This window comes from Dunckerocampus dactyliophorus, chromosome 18 (genome assembly GCF_027744805.1).
Source record: "Dunckerocampus dactyliophorus isolate RoL2022-P2 chromosome 18, RoL_Ddac_1.1, whole genome shotgun sequence".
In the NCBI taxonomy this organism is placed as follows: Eukaryota; Metazoa; Chordata; class Actinopteri; order Syngnathiformes; family Syngnathidae; genus Dunckerocampus; species Dunckerocampus dactyliophorus.
In genome coordinates, this window is record NC_072836.1 from 17,736,408 (window position 1) to 17,762,492 (window position 26,085).

At 39.8% G+C, this 26,085-nt stretch overlaps 2 protein-coding genes across 7 annotated transcripts; one reads left to right on the forward strand and one right to left on the reverse strand.

Moving 5' to 3' along the window:
• Nucleotides 1-617: 617 nt before the first annotated feature.
• rangap1a (RAN GTPase activating protein 1a) lies at nucleotides 618-10,998 on the reverse strand. Of its 4 annotated transcripts, none has more exons than XM_054760039.1 (16): nucleotides 10,875-10,998; nucleotides 8,481-8,600; nucleotides 8,221-8,348; nucleotides 7,977-8,036; nucleotides 7,711-7,890; nucleotides 7,073-7,204; nucleotides 5,872-6,030; nucleotides 5,616-5,729; nucleotides 4,513-4,612; nucleotides 4,278-4,362; nucleotides 3,970-4,156; nucleotides 3,632-3,748; nucleotides 2,926-3,031; nucleotides 2,385-2,473; nucleotides 2,167-2,288; nucleotides 618-1,260 (listed from the first exon to the last, which is right to left on the reverse strand). In XM_054760039.1, exons 2-16 carry the CDS (start codon nucleotides 8,590-8,592, stop codon nucleotides 1,179-1,181), a joined length of 1,773 nt encoding a protein of 590 aa, XP_054616014.1. In that variant the 5' UTR covers nucleotides 8,593-8,600; nucleotides 10,875-10,998; the 3' UTR covers nucleotides 618-1,178. The 4 variants fall into 4 exon arrangements, with proteins under 4 accessions (XP_054616014.1, XP_054616012.1, XP_054616016.1 ...); XM_054760037.1 differs by lacking the exon at nucleotides 10,875-10,998 and adding an exon at nucleotides 9,662-9,811; XM_054760041.1 differs by lacking the exon at nucleotides 10,875-10,998 and adding an exon at nucleotides 9,662-9,811 and having other exon boundaries at nucleotides 2,124-2,288.
• On the forward strand, nucleotides 10,533-25,787 carry LOC129171412 (zinc finger CCCH domain-containing protein 7B-like). 3 transcript variants are annotated; one of them, XM_054760035.1, is made up of 22 exons: nucleotides 10,533-10,720; nucleotides 10,920-10,979; nucleotides 11,054-11,090; nucleotides 12,403-12,600; nucleotides 14,729-14,887; nucleotides 15,039-15,107; nucleotides 15,247-15,298; nucleotides 15,398-15,567; nucleotides 17,209-17,746; nucleotides 18,929-18,981; nucleotides 19,062-19,149; nucleotides 19,288-19,449; nucleotides 20,106-20,323; nucleotides 20,494-20,594; nucleotides 20,680-20,861; nucleotides 21,966-22,051; nucleotides 22,228-22,376; nucleotides 22,545-22,653; nucleotides 23,070-23,178; nucleotides 23,926-24,062; nucleotides 24,339-24,508; nucleotides 25,243-25,787. In XM_054760035.1, the coding sequence occupies exons 2-22, from the start codon at nucleotides 10,921-10,923 to the stop codon at nucleotides 25,454-25,456; spliced, it is 3,060 nt and encodes a 1,019-aa protein (XP_054616010.1). In that variant the 5' UTR covers nucleotides 10,533-10,720; nucleotide 10,920; the 3' UTR covers nucleotides 25,457-25,787. The 3 variants fall into 3 exon arrangements, 2 of the variants coding, with proteins under 2 accessions (XP_054616010.1, XP_054616011.1); XM_054760036.1 differs by having other exon boundaries at nucleotides 19,065-19,149; XR_008566787.1 differs by lacking the exon at nucleotides 23,926-24,062 and having other exon boundaries at nucleotides 25,243-25,391.
• The last annotated feature ends 298 nt before the right edge of the window (nucleotides 25,788-26,085 follow it).

Sequence of the window (26,085 nt, forward strand, 5' to 3'; positions counted from 1 at the left end):
TAAAGTCATGATATTAAAAGAAAATAATGGTAATCTAAAAAAATAGTCATAATTTTACGAGAATAGTCAAAATAATAGGAGAATAAGGGGGAAAAATGTAATCGTATGAGGAAAAACAGGTGTAATTTTTATGAGAATAAAGTTGAAATAGGAGAATAAAGTCATGTGAAAAAAAAATTGTGATCGTACGAGTAAAAAAGTTGTAATTTTCATGAGAATAAAGAAGAAATAATAGGATGATAAAGTCCTAATATTATGACAAAATAGTTGAAATCTTACAAGAAAAAAAGTCCTAATTTTATGAGATTAAAGTAAAAAAAAAAAAAAAAAAAAAGGATAAAGTCATATTACAAGTAGATAGTTTTAATATTGGCAGAAAATAAGTTGTAATTTTTCCAAAAATGAAGTCAAAATAATAGGAGAATAAAGTCATAATATTAGGAGAATAGTTGTAACATCACAAGAAAAAAAAAAAAATCATAATTTTCATGAGACTTAAGTCAAATATCCAAGCCAACCGCACCTCCTTTGAAAGCACCGACTCCCTTGCTTACAAACTGAAACTGACGGGAACAAGACATGAGACATGTAATGAGGAACGCCAAAAGAAAGCAGAGGAAGAACGCTACTCAAGTTTATTTTGTCAACGCATAGCCATAAACAGCTTGTGCCTCATTTAAGGCAGAAAATACATCCCTGTTGTCCTAATATTTACCAGATGACGACACACTTGGTAAATATTCATCATAAACATGCAAAAGCAATACATTAATCAACGCTGAAAACAAAAATGTACAACAGCCAACCCTGGCTTGATTAAGTTTGCATTCAAGTATGCAGTACAATATAGTGTCGTGTTTTCAGCAGGTGAATGACACCTGACTTTTTTTTTTTTTTTTTAATTATAAAAACACCAGAGGTTCAAATAGCATGGTGGTCTCAGTATGATGCAACACAAAGCACTTAAATGACTGCATGTCCATAAAGGTTCACGCCATTTGAATAAGATCCTCAACAAGCATCCCGGTCCAGCGAGGCAGTCCGCCAATGACTGTATGGTACTGCTCAACTTTGGATGTTTCAAATTTTAGCAAATGTGTGCTGACTCCCAAAAGGTCCATCAATAAAAGATAAGTTGGCTGTGTGTGTGTGTGTGTGTGTGTGTGTATCCACAGCTCTCAGCTCTCAGCGTGGACTCTCTGCAAAGTGGACTGGAGTTTGTGTCGAGAAGTCCCACATGACTCCAAAGCCTTGTTGTTGCTGTGGATGACAAACACACCGCTGTGACTTGACGCACACTTTTGTCACCAGCACTCACAAATTGTGTGCAAATGTTGAGAAGGGCTGTGGCTGAACCAAGGAAAGAAAGAACATGAATTGAGAAGGTAAAAAGTGAATTACAAACAACCTTTACCTGTATTTATTGCTTATTCTATTACCTGTGAAAGTCTGGAGCAGGGGTGAGCAAACCTTTGGCTCATGGGCCACATTGGGTTAAAAAAATTTGGCCAGGGTATGTAGGTGGTCAACAGAATGACATACTTATTCACGGTGCAACGAAATAAGCACACATCCACAGCAAGTAAACATATCACATCAATCATCTACTCCTGCTACATGGGTATTAAAAAAACAACTAAACACAAAACATAACATGTCATTTTAACTGTTATTGGACATGCTGGGTAGTCCCGTGCCAACAACAATCTCAACTACTATATGAATGATAAAATATTGGCTCTCAGGAGTATGTGATCGTCTCTCCTTGCTTACTTCCCTGAAGACCTCCTCAACATGTTTTGCAATCAAGTAAAAAAAATGCGACAAACGAGTGGTGTGATATCATTGCAGCTTTTCTCACTTTCTTGCAGAAAATATATGGCGACAAACAACTAGCTTACTAACCTCAAATGAGCTGCAAAGTAGAGAAGTTAAATTGAACAGGATGCTGCGCACGTTCACCACGTTTGGCATAGATTTTTTTTGCTTGCAGAATAACCCAAGTGTTAGTTCTACATCAACACATAAACCACCGTTTCCCAACACACCAGGCGTGATAACAATCATACATAGTAGGTGCGTTATCCCTGAAGACGGGATGAGAATTGTACAGTGTTTTATACCTGGAAGCTGCCTGCTGATTGGCTCATTCTGTCACGCCCTTACCGGGACATGAAGGCCTCCAGCACGGCCATGCTCTCCTTGGGGAAGTAGTCCTGTCGAACAGCGTGCTCCAAGGCCTGCAGATGACCGGCTACCACCAGGACAGGCTTCACCTTCTCCTCACTCTGAGCCCACCAAGGCAGAGGACAATGGAGGAGATGAAAGAAACATAGAGAGTGTGAAGATTGTAAAGATGACACAAACTTAAACTGATATACCACCTTAATAAGTCCCAACAACACGAGTAAAGACGACACAAAGTTGTAGCCTTGTACGGAAGATGAGGAAAAGGCTTTCTTCAGAAGGGCATCTGTAGGGGGGGGAAAAAAAGTTCCATTTAATCGGCTCAGCCCCATGCGTATTATTTATGCAGGTTGAAAGGAATTCAGATTTTTTTTTTGCACCAGACATGTTCATGAATATCAAACAGATTTGCTTTATAATAAAGTAAGAAGAACGGGTCGATATCATTGATGTGTGTTGGTTGTATACAGTATATTGTGCTCAACACAGCATAAAACCTTGGAAAAGAAACTCAGAAGCACAATTACAGACCAAAGGCAACATATAGTCGTCCCACGCTTCACACTATCACAAGTTTTTCAAAAATATATTATTAATACATCAACTTTGGGGAAATTCACTTATCACGCTTGGGTCTGGGACCAATTAACCGCGATAAACGAGGGATTACTAAATATATTAAAAAAAAAAAAAACAAAGGGAACGGCAAACCCAACCAGTGATTGATCAAAGACTCACCAACACTTTCCAAGACTGCGTTCTTAACTTCATTATTGTCCTCCTTGTACACGGAAGCAATTTTGAGGAAGGCTTCAGCTGTTTTTGTAGCATCTGTCACATCCACCTGATCACACAGTGAGGAAGAAAACATGAGTCCTGTTTGTGACCATCAGTGCAGCTGACTTTCAACCAAACACAAGCAAAAGTCAAAGATGACCATGCTATCCCACATACGGGCAATAAAAAAAAAAGAAAAGAAGTCATGGTATTTCCTAGGATCCATGATAATGTGCCCTGATTTTTACATTTAATCTATCATTTTACTATATTCATGAACAGATGCGTTATAATATGCGACCAAGTATGTGCGTAGCGACAATTCTATTTATGGCGGTCAGAATATATCAGCGTTTGGCCGCCACAAATAAATGAATGCATGGGGAACACAAAGTTATTTGTAACATACCACTTTTCATAGGCACCAACCACACGATACCTAAAGGGTATAACGTCACTATTTATATAGCTGATGCAGTTATCACTACGCGGCCTGCTCACAACGCAATGTAAATGCAAATAAGGGTTTACTACAGTGTTAGCATACTATAATAAGACGAATTAAACTGCACAGCTTGGTGGTTTTGCATCAAAAAGGTATTAAAACACCACAAACACCATTTCCTGTGGGTGAAATGTAGATCCGGTATGCCTGCTTTGTGTTTACCTGCTGCTCAATCAGTGCTGCTCTTTTGGCTCCCAGCTTAAGCAGCTTGTCTGGCGACGGAAAGCTGAGGAAGGACGAGACATCTGGCGGCCGCTGGGCTGACGGAGGTGTGGAAAACTACAGTAAGAAGGCGAGGGGAGGCGGGGTCAGTAAAACCTAAAATGACTTAAAGACGACTCTCTGGTTTTAATTCAGACTGATGTGATATCAGGTCCAGTCCAACATTTCTTAAAGAGGTAACACATACTGTACGTGGTTTTAGCAAGACTATGAGCTAAAACTATTCTCTGGAAGATGCGTCATTAAAAGTGGTCGGTCACTATTCTGACCCACATTACCTTGTTGCCAGTGTTTTCCTCTTCCTCCTCCTCCTCCTGCTGCTCATCCTCCTCCTCCTCCTCCTCTTCGTCGTCGTCCTCTTCTTCCTCCTCCTCAACCTCCTCTTCATCTACCTCCTCATCATCTTCGTCGTCTTCTTCATCCTCATCATCTTCATCCTCATCTTCCGGTTCACCCTCATCATCGCTGAGGATGAACGACAAGGGAATCAGTTGTTTTCTTTCATCGTCAACAACCTCACTGTTAGAAAGGTCCCAGGTGTATCACGTGAACTTCAATGTGTAGCAATACTGCAGCTTCGTTCTACCTGAGCGATGCCAGGAGCTCGGCCATGTTCATGCCTTCCATTAAGTCTTTCAAAGCCTTGCAGCCGTCTTCTCCAAGGTAGTTACCTGCCAAACACAGTGTGCATGTTACGTGCGTTCAGCGAACTGGCTGATGGAGTGTAGCCATTGTCCATAGTTAAATTGCCCTCTGGCGACCAATCAAAGCTTTTTGAACGAAGCACTTGCAAAGAAAAGCTGCTTATTAAACTTTTATACCATTTAAATCCAGTTTTTCCAGCTGGTCCTTGTCCTTGACTGCGTGGGCCACAGCCAGAGCAGCTTCCTCCGTTATCTCGCCAAATGACAGATTGAGTTCCTGTGTAATGTAACGACGTATTTGGGGGGGAAAAAAGGGAAATAAAAAGGTCAAGAGGATCCACAGGGGACCATATATTAGTCTCATGTTCTCATATGTATGCTAGTTTTTAGCAAATAAATAAACTGTCATACCATTGGCTGTCCTAATGCTATCACATGACGATGTATTTGTTTAAGATAACCTTATCATATAAAATTATACTGGAGGTTAGAACCTAGTAGTCCTGAACCACTTCTCACAAAATGGTGAAACTTTGACAAAACATGCACCCCTAATGTCTTGCCTGTGCTATGAGTCGTCCCTCGCTACATCGCGGTTCAAACATTGCGCCCTCACTCTCACGTTTTTTCAACATTTACTTAATTAATTAATGATTGCAGTTTTGTGGTTGAATACAGCCCTATGATTAGTAAAAACAAAATGGTTGTTTAAGCAAATTGTTGAAGCAAAGTATTCTTGGCCTAAATTAAGCATTTTGAAGCATAAAAATGGCTACATGGAACGAAAATACAAATATAAGGCATGCAAAAGACGTAATACGTAGTGTAATATCTGTGACTTGTTGTGTGTGCCTTTAAGGAGTGGGGCCTGCGCCTGGGCATGGCCGCCAACCAACCAAAACTAAAATGAGTACGAGCCTTACTTATGTCTTAAAAGGGCTCTAATAATGTTTAAAAAAAAAAAAAAAACAACAACAACATGAGTTCTATGCTCTAATTATGAAAATATTCGTTTTATAAATAAGGTGATTCTACTTCGTGGAAATTCACTTATCACGGTTGGGCCAGGAACCAGTTAAACGGGGGATTACTGTAATTACTTTGAGAACATCTGCACTACACGTATGATGGGGTGTCCTAATGACAACTGACAGAAAGGTGATGCGAGCTGTCTCTATAGCTTATGAGGTATATTTGATGACAACGCTTGGAGACACATTTCGCATGTGCAGACCAAAACAGTCAGAGATGATGTTATACTGTTAAAAATGATCACTCACCTTCAAGATTGGCAGTCCTTCTGAAACAGTTTCAGCGATTGCGGTGGCTCCAGCAGGACGCACTAAACAGTCGCCGAAGTTTATTACCTGGATGCTTCGCGAATGTTTCAGTGCCTGTGGAGGACGGAGAAAGGTGCGGCACGCGGCAGCAATATCAAAGTCAACCCATTTAGACATTTAGGTGATGCCTTTCTGACTTTTACGAGGATCATTGTGTTCTATATCAGTTTTAGCAAGATTAATTTTTCAAACATACCTTAGCCATGGCAATGGCGCCCTTCTCCGTGAAAGTGTTGTCATTGAGGTTGAGGGTTCGCAGGTTTGGGTTGTGCTGCACGGCCATTGCCAGGGCGGTTACCCCAGGGTGATTGATGCCATTCTGGGGCATATGGATCTCCTCCAGGCTGCCCATCAACTACAAACACAGACATTGGTTCTCAGACTCAAATACATCCAGACAGCGGTAACAATTTCACTAAAAAAAAAAAACCATAGTATTTATAAATACAGACCTGCTAACCTTGAAGAATTTTATAAATAATTTTGTAAAAAGGAAAAAAAAATAACTAAAACACATGTAAAGGTGACTATAGAGATGTTATTTCATGTCTAGAGGACTCTAATAATGTCAAAAAACAACAAAATTTAGAAGCTAGTAAATAGGTTTTCTATGTCACATCTTGAAAATATTCCATTTATCAATATTGAATTTGTGGAAATTCACTTACCACGGTCAGATCTGGAACCATTTAACCGTGATAAATGAGGGACAACTGTATATATTTAGAGGCAAAGCTTTATGTTATTACTAGTTATTAGTTAGCTTTTTCTCGTTACATTATGCCTTTTGCTCTATTTTTCCCCCTTCTTTTGTTGTTTTGTTCAATTTTATTTCTGGGCCAATAAAAGAGGAGCTGCAAATGGCCCCTTGGCCGCACTTTAGACACTGCTGCTCTTCGTCAGGGATGAGCATGTGACGTCAACTATTTAGCTTGTTAGGTTCCTTTGTTGCAAGTGGCCAATGGTAATTAAAGAGAGAAGAGGAGTGTTATTGCAGCTGGAACTAAATCAATATTGATCCGAAATCGGAGGAGGTGTGCTGCAGGCCTTCTGAACAAGACAAATGCATACAGGAAGTAATGTTCTACAAGCTGACCAATCACAGTCTTTACCATCCGCAAGGAGCGAGGCAGTGTAGCGTACGCTGGTGTCTCCACACAGGAGCATAATCCAGGTATCAGGGACTTAACTTGACATTGAAACAGGCGAAATACAACTAAATGTGTACCTGGAGAGCATGAAGCGTATTCAAGACACAAAACGCATGCAGTGTACAAAAAATGTGTACATGTTGGCAGGTCTGTGAATGCATACAAACACTTGAGAATGTGGCCCCCTGCATGTTTATCCATGCGTTTATTATATCCATTTATTATATCCATGTGTTTGACCTTTACCTGGAATGCTTGAGCGAGGGCTGTGGCGCCGTCGTTCTCCAGTCGATTCCTCCCCGCCACAAACACCTTCAGGCTGAGGGGTGTACTTTTTTCACTTGATTTGTGGCATTCCATCAGTGAAGCAGCCAATATCTGAGGAGTTCGTGAACATAGATGGAAGGACACTCACTTACGCAAGTTCTACTTAACCAACATGGACTTTTTGACCTTTAAGGGCCTCTGTACTTCTGTGGACCACAGCATTTGTTTTGAAAATCCAGCACATATAATGCAAACGTCAGTCAAAGAATGAAAAAAATATCATTATCTGGACCTAAGGGCCCTTGTAGGTGGTGGCAGCCAAGACGGATACGGACACATAAGCAGGAAGGAGAGGGGGGGTGCACAGTGAAGACAACAATATCAAGTGTGCCCCTGAAACTTTTATTTTATTTTCTTTACCAAGACTGCTTCTACTCTGCTATAATTCCACTTGGGAAAATGTTGAATTTTAATTTTGAGTTTCCATGGTATGCAAGTGTGAATTTGAATGTGAATGCAGCATGTGCATGTTTTGCCCTGACAAAGACTAATAAAGAGATTTATTGGAATATCTTCTTGGAATTTAGAAGAAGCCAAATGACTTCCACATGACTTACCTTCCCTCCTCCAACGCCCATGCCACAGTTGTTGAGCCTCAGTTCCTGCAGCGTGTAGCAAGCGGAGCTTTTCAGCAACTTCTCGATGCCCTTCACCCCATCTGGTCCAAAGGCATTGTCACTGAGATCCAGAACGGTCAGCTTGGCACCCGCCAGCATCAGAGCATCACCCAGTGAATTCTTTTCACAGAAAGAGAGAGAGAAATATAAAGTCAGGGGCATTGTAGTCCTGTGACAAAGGCACAGAACATTCATTCAAATGTTACCAGAGCAGGTGGGATCTCAGAGCGGAGGCGGCCAGTAAACATGTCACTCCAGTAACAGCGCTGAAAGATTATATAAAAAAAGCAACGTTGTCGTTAGAAACTTCATGCATTAATAGAGTTTTAAAGCTAAACTAACAGGGGGTTGTGTAGTTTTAGCTTTTTTCAAGTGACGGCAATTGTCAGACGTGACCATCCCAATCAGTCAAATGCAGTTTAGAGGAATGAAAAGCAGAAGTGCAAGAACCTTGAACTGGCTCTTTGTCTCGAGGGCCTTGGCGATAGCTTTTGCTGCCTCCACACCGACAGTGTTCCCCTCCAGTCTCAGAGCCTGGAGACCCTCAAAGTCCTCAATGTCCTTCACAATCTCCTCGACTAAAGATGGGGAGGGGGGTGGTAAATGTTTGAACTTGAAAATGAGAGTACAGTAACCCTGTACTTATGCCTATATATTTCCTCCAGATTCATGATTGCAGCGAAAAGACTGGAAATGTTTTCAACTCTCACCTGATTGGGAATCATTGAGCTTTCTTCCCTGGCCTTTATAACTCAACTCCCCCTCCTCAACTCCAGTTTTGGCCAAAGACTCGGCCAACTGCGAAACAATGTCTGTCGCCATTGGGATAGCTGGAAAATAAAATAATACACAAATTATATATTCATGTCATAAGACATCACTCTGTATATCACATAGCTTCAGTCTGTATACACAATAACCAGTACACAAAATCAAGATTTAATGCAATTCTATTCTGAAACAACACAGTCAGCATGACACAGACACTTATGAGAATGAATTGATCTTCAAAATATGTCTGCAGTATTAAAGCAGAATGAACACAACTTGCGCATAAGTCCCAGATACAAAGAACAGAAGACAGTGATGATTTAAGGATAAGGCCTTAATGATTTAAGGCTTGTGCAAGTACAAAAGGTGCTAATGAGATGGCATTTACAGGCAACATATCACAGGGCTAACAACTACAATCCTGGCGGAGACAACATGAACTGTCATGGATGAATCTTCATTGTTAAATGCTGTTAATAAACCATAACAAAAACACATAGCCTATTTACGGACTCATCTGTTCTTATGTATGCTTTTGAATATGTATCAAATATGACAATGACGGCAGTTGTTCATGAATGTGCGCGGTATTAGCATGAATAAGCTATTGTGGACAACCAAAAGGAAAAAAGAAACTTGGACATTCTTGCATTTATTACTCTAACCCAAGCAACTACACCATCAGCCTTATTTACAGGTTAGAACTGCAACTTTTCAACATTTAAATTCTTACTTACTACTTGCTTACGTACGTACGTACGTACGTACTATGCTTTGCCAGTGTGAAGTTGTTGTGATATTTCCAATGGGGGAGCTAAAGTTAGCATTAGCCACATGCTGCTATCGTTACAAAGCGTCACAGCAAGCCGCTCTGAGATAAGAGTGGAGCTGTCAAAATTTTGGCGACCAGTAAAATGGAGCTTAAATAAGCATTGACGTAAATACCAGCAGTTCACACCACTCATTTTGGTGGATGTGTGAGCATAGTCTGTGCATTACAACGTGGAGTGTCTAGTACAGCTAAGTTAATGTTGACACATGCACAGTGCGGCATTACAATGGAACGTGTTCCGCCTCCCGTAAGCACTGAACTCCCCGTTTTAACAAAAACAAAACTTACACACAGCGCTGAGAGTTCCGTGACGAAATTAATTTCCAATGTACTCCAACACTGCAGTTCAAGAAGATAAATTTAGTCAAGTAGCACGCTCCCGCCCGTTCCTGTCGTTCAAAGCGCAATTCGGCACGCCACACTGCTTTACGACTCAAGAGTTGGTGCCCACGGGAAGTGTAGTTCAATTAACATACAGTGGTATGTTCATGTACCTCTTAAGCTCCTAAATTACTAAAAGCAAGAGCTGTGGAAAAAAATACTGTACTGTGCAAATGTTCGAAAACGTTGTAATTTCATTTAGATTCGGAGGAAACGTTCATATTTGCCAACCCAAAACTTTGAAAATTCCGGAAGCATTTGTTTGTCGTCTTTTCCCCCTTGTTTAAACTAAAATAAAATAAACTATGTTTAATGTCTGATGTAATTTTTTTTTTAACCACAGGTTAAATTAATTCACATACGTTTTCTCCACAATTCAAAGCGATTAAAATCCAAATTTGACGTGAAAGCAGATTTGTCAAGTTTAAACTGGGGGTCGGTGGATCGGTCCGAACAGCTAAAATATTGATTCCAGTGGTAGTATCAGGCTCGGCTCGATATTAGTGTTATGAGATCGATATGCGTTTTATTTTGATTATAATTATGATCAACAAATTAAGGCAAAACCACAAAATCATGCATAAAATATTAAGTTAAAAAAAATAGGTATCGGTAAGGACAAACAGCATAGTAAATGACCTGTACTGTACTTGGTAGCGGTATCGCATGGACAAAATTTGCAGTATCGCCCATACCGGAAGTAAACTCGTGGGCGGTGACGGGAATGCTTCCTGAGGCAAAGACGCGTCCCTCCCATTTCTTAAAGGGCTATTACAGCAATTCAGCACTAGGGCAAGAGAAGAGCATTTGTAGAAATCGAAACCTAACTGCTGGCGAGCGATATTATTTTAAAAATTGTGTCTCAGAGCTACCCATCCACTGCTGAAAGTCTTACTTTCAGTTTTGGCTCGCCCATGCCACTAAAGTAAACTTAGCTCCGGATGAATAAACTTCATCTCTTGGAAGGTAGGTGGCTTTAAAGTTGGGTCAGTGACGCCATTTTTTTTCTCCTCATCAAGCTGCCCGGAATGCAAAGTAATATGGCAAGCGACACGAGAAACCTACGCTGTATGGCACAGAAATCGAAGTGCTATTGAAGACATGCATGCTACTAGATTACCAGTGTTCAATCGTCCTTGTGTAATTGTTAGTCTTCCTCTCCCAGAATGGACCCCATAAGACAGCAACGCAGGAAAGAGATAGGTGATGCTCTGAGATTCATACAGTGAGTATGAACAAGTAAACCTTTTTTCTTAGTGCAGACTGGAGGGTTTGACATCTTTCTGTTTCCTCTTTCAGGTCTTCTCTGCCTTTTCCGGACTCTGGAGGCTACCAGGTAATATTTGTGTTTTGTCTGTTTCCTCTCATAAATCTTCTCCTAAAACTGTATGCACATTTTAGTCAACATGAACTGGGCCTTGTAGATACAAGGTTACAGACTGCACAGGTGACTTGAATCTGTTTAAATCAAGGGTGTCCAAAGTATGGCCCAGGGGCCTATTGCAGCCCATGGCTGTGTTTTTTTGTGTGTGCATGTATTTGAAATTCAATCACACAAAAAAAATAAAACAAAACCGCAGTAGTTTTATGAGAATAGTCTTGAAATATTAGGAGAATAAAGTAGAGCTGCAACAATTAATCGATGAATCATCGATTATCCAATTACTAGACAGCTATATTGGTATTTGATTAAAAGTTTTTTTTATTTAAATTGCAAATATCCTCTGAATCAGCCTCTCAAATGTAAATATCTTTTAATTTCCTTAGTCATCCATGCAAACAGACCTATTAACTTTGTGTTTTAGGCAAAACAAGATATTCACACACATCGGGTTTGACTTTGGAAAACAGCGGTGGACATTTTTGTCTCTTTTTTTTTTTTTTTATATATATATGTTGCGGACCAAACCACTAAGTTTTGTTTGGTTCACATTGAGGTCCTAATTGCTTACTCCATTAATCAAAACCACAAACTTCAGATGAATAGACTAAGGAAATAATTGTTAGTTGCGGCCCTAAGTTAAGTTAGTTAGTAAGTTAGTTAGTTAGTAAGTTAGTTAATTCTAATATTAGGAGAAAAAAGTCATAATATTAAGATGAAAAAATATGGGCGGATGCATAATGTTGAATTACCGTATTGAAGAAAAAAGACGTTGTTTTTTTTAAAGTCGTAATATCATGAGAAACAAACAAGAATAAAGAGAGCTTGGGAACAAGTTAAAATATTACAAGAATTAAGTTAGACTCTTATAGGAATAAATCAATTTTTTTTTTTTTAAATACGAGAAAAGTGAAATATTTGTAATAAAAAAATAATAAAAGCAAGCAATAAAAGCAAAATGGAAAAACAAGCAAAAAAGAGTAATGTTAGGAGAAAAAAAGGTCATACTAATAAACTTTGTCAACTGTGACACTTAAGTTAAGATGCAGGCTGTTTTTCTTAAAATATATCTAACTTCTTAGCATAGGTACATGGGTTGTTTTACAAAACAAAAAATGTCAAAGTGGCCCTTACATCCTGTGAATTTTCCGTGTGCGGCCCTCAGTGGAAAAAGTTTGGACGCCCCTGGTCTAAATCATCCATTCCTCTGCATGCCTACAGTTTGGGTACTCCCATCTCTTCACCTCATCCATGTTTCCGTCCTTAGGACTTCCTGATCAAGTTGGTGTGCAACCTTCTCAAAGAGGGCAATTGCTGGTTCAGAGATGGCTACGGGAATCGGGCAGTGAGCGAGTTCAGCGAAGCCTTAAATGTTTCCCACTACGCCTCAGCAGAGGGGATCCAGATTCCTCAGGTTTTACTGGAGAGTCTGTATGTCAACCGGGCGACTGCCTACCACAGCATGGTGAGATGAGTGTAATTGAATTAGTCCATTGGTGTCCTTCCTCAGGCAAACTCTATGGGGTTTAAATTAATGCAAACACAAACCAGGAATTGGACTTGATATTGCAGTGCAAAAAAAGTGAACAAGAGTACCGGTATACGTAGTAAAGTACACACAATGTGCAACTGTGTTAGAGGTTATACTGATCATATCTGTTGCTGGAGCTTTTTGTCCCTTCTTTACATACATCTGCACTAGCGTATTTACAGGTGTGTCTCAATAAATGACAATATAGTGCAAGCATTTTTGATTTCAGGAATTCAGGCTAAGAGATCAATTAAAGGCTCACGAAGTGAATGAATTAAAAGGCATTCAAAGACATTGTGGTGATATGTAGTATTCTACACTGGTTCCTAGGTGTCAGGAATGTTCGATGAGACACACAAGCACCAGACAGGAGGTTTGAATTGTCTCACAACGGGCACAGTATTCCCTAGCACGAGCTACTGCTGCGGCCGTAAACCACGCCAATCTAAAACTCAACTCTGAACCCCTGACGTCACTTCCTGCCCACTCCCACTCAGCTGCCCTTGCACCGGAACACATTTAAGCAACACACACGTGTCTTATGTCTTATTTTCTCCTATTATGTCTACTGTATTGAGTAACATGAGCGTAAAGGTCATTATAGGGGTGTTATTTTATGTCTGTAGGTCTCTAGTATTGTTAAGCTTATTTAGAAGGTTGTAAACAGATTTTCTATGCTCTCACTACAAAAATATTTGATCTGCTAATAAGGAAATGTACTTATCATAGTCTGGTCTGGAACCAATTAACTACAATAAACGAGGGATTACTGCGAGGCACCTTTATACTACTATTGAAGTAACAGGTCAGCCATTTATTTACTACCACGCTAAATACCATATTGTCCCATATATAAGATGTTATGCCCACCCCACCCCAAAAAACTCTCAAAAAGATGAGTCTTCGTTTTGTTTTTGAGATTTATGGGTATAAGGAAAAATGCGTCAGAAATGCTGTCCCTTTTTTTACTGTGTGTGCGTGCGTGCGTGCGTGCAGAAGAGAGTGCTTGTTAAAAACAGCACTCTTTCAAAATATATTTTAGAAGCTTTTCTGAGCTAGTGGAAAAAGCAGACTCTAAAAATAAGCCACCTGTTCACCCCAGCAGATGTCATTTTGCGTTACGTCACTTAATAATAAATTCCTATTTCTAAGAACTTTATTCCTATTGTATCACTTTTATTACATTTTAATCTTATGTTATCTTTGTTTTTAATTTTTCTTTCTCTCTTTTTTTCTTTCTTTCTTTATACTGTGGTGTCATTATTTGAACTATGTGATAGTTTAACCATCTTTCTTTTGTTTCACACAGGAAGTGAGTAAAATTTAAATGGCAAAATGTAAGCAAGTGAAATGTGTGTAATTGTGAATGAACAGTAATAGACACATTAAATAAACTCTGCTTCTTCCTACTCCTTTTCTGATATGTTGGAAAAAAATGTAAACAAAAAAATGTTCCTTAATACAACTTGTTAAGCATGTCTGAAACAAATGAACATACCAAGCCTTACCATAAGTCACAAAAGTGGCCCAATCATGTCCTTACTTTATGCATTAGTGTTGTTTTTTTTATGCAGCCTTGACAAAAATACCAGTGTGAACTCTTAAGCTATACCTTTTCTAAAAACTGTTGCTTCACTGATATTTAAAACTTGATTAAAATCCAAAAACGGGCCTTCAAAAAAGATGGGTTTGCCTTATCAATACGGTAATTATGTGTAGCAGATTTCTACTGTGAACTTGAGTTCATAGCAAACATTCATGATGTGTTTGACTTGTCAAACCGTGCTGCAATCTAAAGCTGTCAAAAATAGAACCCTTTTGGATTCCAGTCAGGTCGTGCAAAACCTAACCCAGAACCAAGATTTGAGTTCAGTTACACTATAATAAGTCAAGAAGAAATGGACTATATAGACTTTGTTTTGTTGAACACCTCCTTCACTCATCCCAACAGAACGGTCAAATCGTAGTTTTATCTGGAAATAGTTATGCTAATGCTAATTTCCTTAACCTCCAATCTCGTCATCTGTCCTCTGTAAATGTTTCCTGGTCTTGTGTTACGCAGAAGGAATACAGTCAGTGCGTGAAGGACTGTGACACAGCTATGGAAGTGTGTAAAAGAAGCCACAGGATGCTCTACTTGAAGGCCCTTTGCTTGAAGCATCTTGGAAAGTACAAGGAGGCTTACGACTGCACCAGGGACTGTATGCTCACCACACGTCAGGTAAAGGGGTCAAGTGGGTCATAAAAAGTTTTACGTTCTTAGTAGGTGTTATATTTTGAACAGTTTGTTTATTTGGTTGTAAGTGAAATGATCATTATGTTAAAAAAATTGTTTTATTTTCTCACGTTCTTTATTGTCAAATTATTCACAGGACAAACAGGTCAATGACCTAGCAGAGGAACTTGCCAACCACCTGGGACTGAAAAAACGAAAGCCCTATGTGAGCAAAACTGACATAACTTAGTGTTTTAAATGTTTTTTACTCAGCTTCTTCTCTGATATGGATACACGGATGCGCTATGCTCTACCTTCTTGGATTTTCTCATTCCTTTCATGTGTTCATGTTTTGTCATGCTTAGGTGTCTGCTCATGTAGGAAATGATATGAACTCTTTGAGTCAAATTGCGGCGGGTGAGTATCAACATTGCAGCCCCCTTGTGCTCATTTTCATGCTTAAACTCCTGAACCCTTGAACAAAACATTTCATTTTATGTCTGTGCGTTAATTCAGTCAGTTCACCCAGTATGCCTCAATCTGAGCTTCCTGCCAAAACAAATAACGGACACCTGCTTGCCATCTCCGGCCTGCAAAGCCTGGACACATTGGAGGACTGTCAGCTGATAGGAGATGACTTAGACAGCCTGCTTGACTCCATGCCTCATGAACAGGAGGCTGCTGAGGTAAAGATACAATGTTTGGGCTGTGAGAAGCCTATTCTTAACTGATAAGAAATAAACCATGGCATCTTTGTCTACAAGATATTTTGAAGGTCTGGAAAAGCATGCAAGGCTGCACTTGAAAAACATCACAGCTTCTGTCACACGATGTTAAAATCACACAGAAACAAGCGAACAAGCTAAGGGTCCGTCATGACGCTGTAGCAAAGCCTTTAATAGTCAATGAGCATTGTGGTTGCTAACAGAGTTGACGTCACGTCACGCGCTCCAAAGGGCGGCTCCGGCGCTGTTTAGCGCACATTTTATTTTATTTTTGGCACATTCTAAAAATACAATTACAAAAAAAAAAAAATGTAAAAAGGGAACAAAATGGTGCAATGTAAGGAGAAAAAGTTGAAATGTTGATTCTTATAACACAGAGCTGACATTTAGGCTGCTTTTGTGTTTTAAATATACAGTCGTCCCTCACTCTTGTTTTTAAAAAAATGAGTTAGTGAATAAATGATTGCTGTTTCGTGGTTGACTACGGCCTATTATTAGTCAAAGATGTATATTTAAGCAAATTGTACTTACTTTTTGCACAAATTAAACATTTTCAAGCATAAAAATGGCTAAATGACCTACAGTATAAGCCACATGTAGTTGAATACTACATTCAACTTGTGAATGTAGTATTCTACATTGGTCACTAGGTGTCAGTTGTTCGGTGAGACAAGCACCAGACTTGATAACCAGGCTTTTATTGCAGGTATAAATGATCTCACAACAGGCACAAAAATAATAATGATAATTATCATAACACAAGCTACTGTTGCGGCCATAGCTAAAACTCTCAACTTGTTACTTTGTCTGCTCCCTGTTCTGTTCCACTACAAGGCAAACTGTCTTAAGTGGCCTATTTTCTCTGATTATACAGTATATGCTATATTGGGTAATAGGAGTGGAAAGGTGACTATAGGGTCGTTATTTCATGTCTAGAGGGCGCTAATAATGTTCAAAGATTAAGATAAGATTGTAAACAGGTTTTCCATGCCATAACTATGAAAATATTCCAGAAGAGAAAAGAAGGAACCCTACTTCACTTCACTTATCACGGTCGGCCTTGGAACCAATTAACCGTGATAAACGAGGGATTACTGTATAACTTCTTAGCCTATTGGATTGGGTGTCTCCTTTTTTACTACCATAATTTAAAAACACTAAATAGCCCCTGATATTCTTTGGATTTAAACCATTTTTTTTAGACTCCTAGACCACAAATATCCGTTAATAACTAATAAATAATGGGTAAAACTTTACAATAAGGTACACCAAATTACAGTAGTTAATGAGGAACAAACCTATCTAACCCTAACCACTACTCATTAATTAGTAGTTAGTTGAAGACTAACTAGTTCCTCAGTAACTAGTCTAAATGTGTGTGCCTTAGTCATTAGTTCCGCATTAGGTCATCAGTAACTACTGTATTTTTCTGTACCTTATTGTAAAGTGTGAAATATCTAAATAATGTAATCATGGAGAATTACAGGTTGTTATGCATCTACTACTGTATGCTGCAGTGAAGTACTCTGCCTAAATTGGAGTCCTAGTGTTAAAACTACAACCACTCACTCTTTGTAATTCATGTTTCTCTGTGTGTTTTAGATCCCCATCCAAAAAGTAGCTTCACTTCCCAGCAGAGAAAGCACTTTGGTGCTGCCCGCTCCAACGCCTCACCTCCCTTCAGCCTTCTTCAACTCAGCCACAAGTCATTTGAACTCCAATTCACTTGGCGGCCACAACTCACTGGATACCCTGGATGACCTCTCCTCTCCCCAGGGCCATGACTCTTTAGATAACCTTTCTGGGGGTGTCAATGCTCCAAAATTGAATTCCACAATGCTAGATTCCTCTGGTGACCTATTGAAGGCGCCTCCATGTGCCAAGGCAGCTGAAGCTGATCAGTCCAAAACGGACCTGAAAGCGCAAGAAAAGTCGCTTGACGACTTGCTTGTCGAGCTGCAACCTGTGGGGATCACCTGTGACCGTTCTGTTCCAGCTGGATCGGTTTCTGGTGTGGACAAGCTGGACTCCCTTGACTCACTGGATTTGTTTCCCTCAGTGGAAGGTGGGAGGGCTACCTTGCCAGCACTGCCAGAGGTGGGAACAGGCCTGGACCAACTCTGCAATTTCAGCTCCACTGGTGATTATAACTTATTTGTTTCCCACAGGACTGCACACTTTGAGACAGTCACATTATAATGGGTTTCAAGGGCAAACAGGTAGCGGCAAATCTATTTGTGGCTGTAAGGGAAACACTGCTTATTGTGACTACCGTACTTCTCATGTTATTGACAAGGTAGCTGAGTATATTTGGATCATTTCATACAGTATATAATGGATTTCTTCTCTAGACATTTAAATCATAACTTAAAAACTAGTTACCCTAGTTCTACCCTAGGAAAAGAAGCCTTTACACCAGGGGTCGGGAACCTTTTTGGCTAAGAGAGCCAAGAAAGCCACATATTTTAAAATGTATTTCCGTGAGAGCCATATACAACTAACAACAACTGACAATACAACTAAATGTGTGCCTTATTAAGTATGACCAATAATTTTAGAGTATAATAATTCTCTGACTTTATTCTGTTTAATAACGTTGTTATATTGAAGCTAACCAATAATAAATACTGTAAAATACTTCTTACCATTAATGTGACTTCTGTGCTTGCGGTAGAAAATGGATGAATGGATTAAAGTGCATAAAGAAGTTTTATATTTTGAATGTTATTTTTAATACTGATTTCTGTAAAAGAAAATTACTATGAAAAAATGTTATTGCGTTAAAGCCAGAGGGCCAGATGCAGCCACCAGAAGAGCCACATCTGGCTCCCGAGCCATAGGTTCCCTACCCCTGCTTTACACATTGGTCTGCAGCAGAGCCATAAAGAGCCTCCAAAAAAGAGAGAATTTAAAATGATCTACAGGAGACGATGGTTGCAAAGACGATTTTGTCGATAACACTTGGGTAAGGGAAGAAAAAAAATGCTACGATAGTGCAAAATGTATGTGTAAATGAAAAGAACACATGCTTTTACCAAGAAAGATGAAGAATTAGAGCGTGAAATAATGTGGTGAGATCTGGAGTTTGACACTGCTGTTCAGTTGGACTATCACCAGACGTTATGTAAGACGATACACAGTAAATGCTGATGTAGGTTTCGTAACCACGTACAGTATGTATGGTACTGAGAGGTACCTTGACAACATGAGCTTTTTGCACAGTCTTCAAGTCTAAAGCTATGTTATCCATCCAGAAATACAGGCTACTTTATTTGTTGTAAAGGCAAGTCAAAACCTAATGTGTCATTCTCTGCTCCTCAAGCTGTCGCGACCTCTAACAATGTGGTTTCTCCGATAAAGCGGAGCAAAAAGAAAGTAAGCCTTACTTATTGGATTAAGGTACTTGCTTCTATGTTTTGTTGATTTTTAATGACGCTCTTTTCATGCCAATAAAGCAGAGGAGTACATGCACATCCGTCTCAAACCCTCTGTCTGCCACCCATGAGTTCATGCAGGCCTGTTCTACATGCTTCCCTCGCCGAGGTGGGTCCAGCTCTACACTCTAGTGTTGTAAGAAACCTTAATAATTATAAAATAATTTCTATTCTGGTATACGATTTGCTAAAAACCTCATGATAATAGGTATCAGAAACTTCATCAAACATAATTCATTGCTTTCAGGTCAAGGGATATTCACCTTCGTTCACAAGCCTGACCTGGTCCACACTTGTAAGCGAGACATTCTCTTATGCCGACGAAAGGCAGCTAAACCTACAGAGTGGACCAGAGTGCGACAGCCACCTACATGGACGTCCTTCACAGGGCCATTTGTTCTTTGCAGAGGTAATGATGATCTCTTACCTACGTCTACAATGAATGTGGATTTAAAAAAAAAAGACTTATGATGCATTTGTACCCCACCAGGTGTGTGTGTGTGTGTGTGTAAGTTCAAGCTATCAATTTTTTTTTTCTCCTCTACATTTGACGTCTTTCAAAAGGTGGTTAACATAAGTGTTTTGTTGAACAATGTTTAAGCCACAGTACATACGCAATATCATAAATTATTTGATGAATTAATGACTGCTCAACCCCTGACCAATCGCAAAAGAGTAGGCGAGGTTGGAGTGAAGGCTGCAGATTCCAAGCATGTCTGCCAACAGGAGAAGAATGTGGATTTACCTTTTGCAAAACTTGTGTATAATAAATAAACTTACAATAGTGGCCTACTGGTATCCAACGTCATTTTAAGAGCCCCTGAAATGAGACAAATGGGGCCCCCTTTAAGTGTGACAAACATGCAAAAAGAACTCAGAAAGGGGTCAGATACTTTCACAGCACTGTGTACTGGGTGTATTCAAGGTCACTTGACCATTCCTCTTTCCTTGTTTTGCCTGTCTTGAAATCATTTTCTTCAAGCTTTGTTAGGTTAAAGTTCACCTTCACTCATTTGCTTGCTTACGTCGATGTTTTCTCACGCATTTCCAACGTTTCACATGTAGAACTGCTGAAGTCTGGAGATGTGGGCCTGTGTAAGTTTGGTGAGAAATGCACGTTTGCCTTCAACCAACTGGAAATAGACGTTTGGACAGAGGAAAGGAAGGGCACTCTGGATAGAAATCTGCTGTTTGGACCAACCGACGCCATCAAGCTGGACCCTACAAACAGCATCATCCGCCTTGTACAGGAGCACAAGGGCATGTTCATATTCCTGTGTCAGGTTAGGATGTAAATAACGTCACTCCACTGTGGAGAACAAAATCTGACCTTTTTGCATTTGTTGCTAAAATACAACATACAATGGTGGATGACGTTTGGGGTAAATGATAATGTATGGATTCATGACGATTTCCTTCAATTGGTATGCTTTGATGTTTGCTCTATTGATAGGAATGCTATGAAAGGAAACCTCGGATCATCAGTAAGCGCTGCCAAGAAAATTACACCCTGTGCTCTAACGCGGGTGCCCGCCACTCCTTTGATGCTAACAAGTGAGAGTGCAACACACCTGTCACTGTGCATGTCACCCACTAATTACAATTATGATACATAAAGTATTTTGATTGTGCCTGCCAGGTGTTTAGCATTTGTAGTGAGGACCACCAACGTCAACTACAGAAAAGTACGTCCCCTCAGCGTGCTGGCCCTCTTTGAAATGTGTCCCCAAGTCTTCCGGTATGGCTGCCTGAGGGAGGAAAGCTGCCATTACGCTCACTCTGTCATTGAGCTAAAAACCTGGAGGGTCCAGCGGGACACAGGTGACACACACGCCGAGTCAGTTCCTGTATCTAAACAGTTACACTACCGTATTTTCTGGACTATACGTTACTTTGGAGTAAAAGGGGCATCAGTCAAAAAAATGTGTCATGATGAGGAAAAAACGTATATAAGATGCACTGGATTATAAATCTCAATCGAACTCGAGCGCCACTCTTAACAGTAGATTCACAAGAGAAGACCAAGAGAGTTGTTTACACCAACAAGGAGATAAACTAAACCTACAAAAGCTGAAATAAGCCATTTTTGAAGTATATGGATACAATGAAAGCTTACCTGTTTAGTAACTGTCAGAATGTTCTTGAAGAAGACACTTTTAATACGTGACATGACTCCTGGATGCATCTCGGGGTGTAGAAACATATCAAACAGTCGTATTTTAACACCAAAACTTCATTTTTGCATTCACAGATGAATTAAAATAGATATATTTATAATAAAAATCATACTGTACGTGTGTATTTAGATAGTCAGTGGCTGACACAGCAGCTACAATCGCCAAGCTGGACATAATTAGTGTCCTAGTCGAACAACATTTTTCAATCCACACAGGTATCATATACTTATAGTTGTACATTACTCGCAGAGCGTATTAGAAGGTATTCTGGAACAAAAAGCGTCTGCTATGCTCTGGATCATTCAATTTGTGTGCCAATCTATCACAAACTAAACCTAATTAATTACTGTGGACACGAGGTGTTGACAAAAAAACAATTTGCTTGTTAAAAGTGGAATGTTTATTTTGTGGAAACCGAAAATGAAAGGTTGCACATCTGACGTCTCACACACGATCACTCAGTGACCAGGACGCAGACATTTCAACCACCAGTGATGCAAGGCCACAACATTAGGTACACTTGCACAATCTAATGAAATCCAGCATGAGAGCTCTATAACAAATTCTTCAATTTATTTTTTTTAGCACCGAAAGAAATATTCATGTGTTTGTTATTTACTTCTTGAATTTCAATCTTGAAGTATAGATATTAGTTGATGTTTGAGAGGATGACACTTTTGTTTGTCACAATATAATTGCGCTTATTGGTGTGTGTGTGTGTGTGTGTGTGTGCGTGCATTTATTTTAGGTATCAGCCCTGATGAGATTGTTAAAGTGTCAACAGAATATCATGAGAAGCAGGAACAGAGTTCAAGCAGCCAGCGATTCAATAGAGTAAGATTTGGGTTTGGACTAGTTTGTCTTCTTTGCACTGTGCCATAGACTGCACCTTCCTTACAATACAGTGTGATTGAAAAGGGGTTGAAATTAGGGTTTATTACTTAAATATACTGTAGATGAAAATTGGAAACTGACTGTAATGCTCCTTATCCTCCACAACTGCTCTTCAGTCTCCTGCTGCTGCTAACGGCGAAAGCAAAGCGAAAGGCAGTAATCTGAACATGAAGATGAACTTTGCCTGTGCTCAGTGCTGGCGAGGAGGCAACGTGAGCGTGCCAGACAAAACCCTCAAGTATTGCAGTGCCAAGGCCAAGCACATGTAAGTGAGAAGAGGATGTGTACAGCTGCACATGGTGATGTCCAAGGAGACTACTTTTAAGTCAAGTATAAATAGTGTCTTGTATCCTTAATGCATATTGTTGCTTATACTGTATATTGTATCATTTAAAATAAAGATCATATCCCCTTTGTGTGTTATCACCCTCAGGTGGACTAAAGAGCAATACACACTTCTGGTGAAGACCTTGGATAAGAGCAAATGGGTTCCTGTCAGACCACTGCCGCATACCCCAAAGAACTTCCCTATACAGTATGAAGTGAGTCTTGGTACCACGTCAGTGAGTTTAGTAAAGTGTACAGTGGATCCCCACACTTTTGTGATTCAACATTCACAGCCGATTTTTGGTCAAAAAAGTTTTTTTCTCTAAAAATAGGCAGTGACTCCGATTCCATCTGTGCATCAATCATGTTAAATTCATGATAGTACCGTACCTGTACTTTTTATACTTTAAACGTGTTTAATAAGCATGTGAGGCAGGAGGGTTTGGACATTTTTATGGGCGTATCATTACTCAGTTTTTTTTTGCTATGTGTTGGTGGTCCTTGGTGTGACCCCCACAAAAAGAGGGGATCTACTGTAATCTGATTTTCATTTGGATCTGTCTTGTCAGGGATTATAATCTTTATTACACACGGGCTCTGTATTTAAAGCTTTTATGTTCTCATCTGACAGATGTGCAACCAGATATTGGAGAAAAAGAAATGTAACTACAGCGGGAAATGCACCTTTGCCCACAGCGAAGAGGAAAAGGACATGTGGATGTACATGAAGAATCAAGACAGTAAGTCGGCTAAAGTGAAACTGATGACGGTGCCAGTTAATAACAAAATGGTGGCGTTGTGCTTTGGTGGGTTTCCACCCAATTGCTCATGACTTCTGTATACTCTGTGCACATTGGACGGCACTGATTTACCGGTTTGAACTAGTGTTTCATTCATTGCCACTCGTGTGTAAACTAAAGCACTACATTTACGAACCTTTGTTTTAATAAATGCAACATGCGTGTTAAGACAATTAGAGTGTAAATCAGGGGTGTCCAAACTTGTTCCAGCTAGGGCCACATACTGAAAATGAAAGGATGCAAGGCCCCCTGATATTTAGTAAACCAACGCATGTACACATGCTAAGACATTCTACATATATTTAAAGAAAAAAACTGCATCTCAGCTTTGCAATACAGTCATCCCTCATTTAACACCTGTGAGATGAAGTAGGCGCTCTCATCGGCGATCTCCTGATGCTCGCTCGATCTCGTCTCCGTCTAGTCTTTGAACGTGATAGCGTGATAGGACTGCTGTCCTATCTAGTCTTAGAGTGTGAACCGATGAAGCCTGCTCAGATGACAGGTGAAATGTGTCTGAATGAACGAGGATGGGTATTCTTATCACACTCCCAAGACCTTGTAGAAAAGTCTTCCCAGAAGAGTGGAAACTTTTACCTCCACAGCGGAGGACCAACTCCAGAGAGGATGCACGACACTGAACTATGTCCTGATGGTGATAAGGGACTTATGTGTCTGTACTTGTAGTCCGGGACATGCAGCAAATGTACGACATGTGGCTGACATTAAGCACCCACAATCGTCAAGCAGACGGCGCCGTGCTCACCCAGCCAGTCCCTGAAGAGAAATACATCATCATGCCAATGGACAACGCTGAGCAAATGGTGGGTCATAGATGTGTGCAGTACCTACACTACATTTACATTTCGAATCATAGGATGATCTTTACTTATTTATTTTTTTAAGCTTAAGCAACACACATACTGACACAATAACAATATTTGATTTTCTACCATATGACTGTCATATGAAACGTTTCCATTAAACCGCTGTCCCTGATGTAGTGTCCCTCTGATTTCATGTTGCCGACATCCACAAGCAAGGCGATGACTGTTGTGCTTGCATTTTTTATTTATTTATTTTTTTAAATTACATTTCAGAGTGGCTTCTACTGTCATCTTTGTGGGAAGCACAGCAACGGTGAGCGCCAGTGGCAGCAGCACATCTCCACCCTGAAGCACAGGGAGCGCGTGTTCAGCTACGAGGGAGAAGACGAGGCTTTGACGTGGACGTACCGCTTCCCCGGCTCATGCTTCCAGCTCTGCTCCAAGTAAGACAACACGGTCACTTCACCTGCTCAGCAGATTTCTGTTTTAGTCAGTGCTGTGCTTTTGTAGCCCGCATATTGGCACAGCTGTTGGGTAACTTTTCTCTTAATTGGCCGAAAGTGATTAGAGCATTTTTATTCTCCAAATGACTAATAAATAAATGATGATCAGTTATTTCCACCTTACGTTATGGAAAGATTTTTTACCTTCACCATGGATGTTCTCATCTGAAGGGGTTTTGTTTGTATACAACATCCCTGCTTGATACAGTCATCCCTTGTTTATTGCGGTTAATTGGTTGCAGCCAATCTCAGGGCTCGATAAATACAGTCATGACCATATATATTGGCATGCCCATGATGCCCCACTGTTATATGCTTTATTAATCCTGTGATGGAAGTTAATTACAACAAACAAAAATGTAAAAAAATAAAAACGGCGAAATGTAATGAAAAATCTTATATCAACATTGGATTGTTTGTAGCCTGTTTTAAAAACAAAAACAACCATTAAAAATAACAAAATGGCCCCCATTTGATTTGATTTTTCAGCCTTTTGGTAGAAAAAGTTTGGCCATCCCAGGTACAGTCTGAGCTGTTTTCCCCCCACCATTTAATATGATAATTTGATAAACAGTTGTCTCTTATTTGTGGCGCTTGTGGAGGATCCTTATGTTAACTCATTGGTTTCTGATGACGACAACTGTTAAATCCTTTCTTCGTCTTTACATTGACAGGTTGGAAGGCGGCTGTCCTGATGGTGCCAGTTGTGACTCCGCCCACAGTCATGAGGAGCTGCAGGAGTGGATGGAGAGGCGGGACATCCTGCGTCAGAGGTTGGCCAAAGCGAGGGAAGACATGCTCATCATGCCTGATGAGTTTGACTTTGGAAAGTACAACTTTCTACTTCAAGAGTCCGACAAAGAACCACAAAAGAACTGTGATAAATGATATATTTTTGTTTACTTGCCGTTGGTCTATGGAAGACATTTTATTTCTGATTTCTGTGTGCCTTTTTATATTGCTCATGTAGTTTACATACACACACACACACACACAAAAAGAAAGTTAAGGGATGTTTATTCCATGCAAACAATACAAACAATATCTGTTATAGTATTAAAAGTACTTTTATCCAGGTTATATCAACATTCAGCTCAAATAGAAACTGTTGGTATCGAATTAGTAGTCACGCAGAGACGTGTTTTGATTGGTAGAACTGTGTTGTTTACCGTTTGATTCTTATTTTGGATAAATCACCATTTGATTAAATTATTCTTTGCCCGTGTATTTTGTTTGACAGACGCAACATTTGCTTGAAAACACACTTGACCCCAGGGCCAGACTAATTGTTTTATTTAGCTGTCTTTATTTTTTATACAATATAATTTGATATATATGTTTTTGCTGCTCAAGAAGTGCATTATTTTCATAAATGTCTCATTTAAACAGCTCATGATATATAAGAGTATATTAGCAATATGTCCTGAATGGCGACAACTTTTTAAATTGACGCTATTAAGTCACGCTTCATTTTTTCCCCCCACTAATCATCACATCGTGCAGTACTTACATGGATA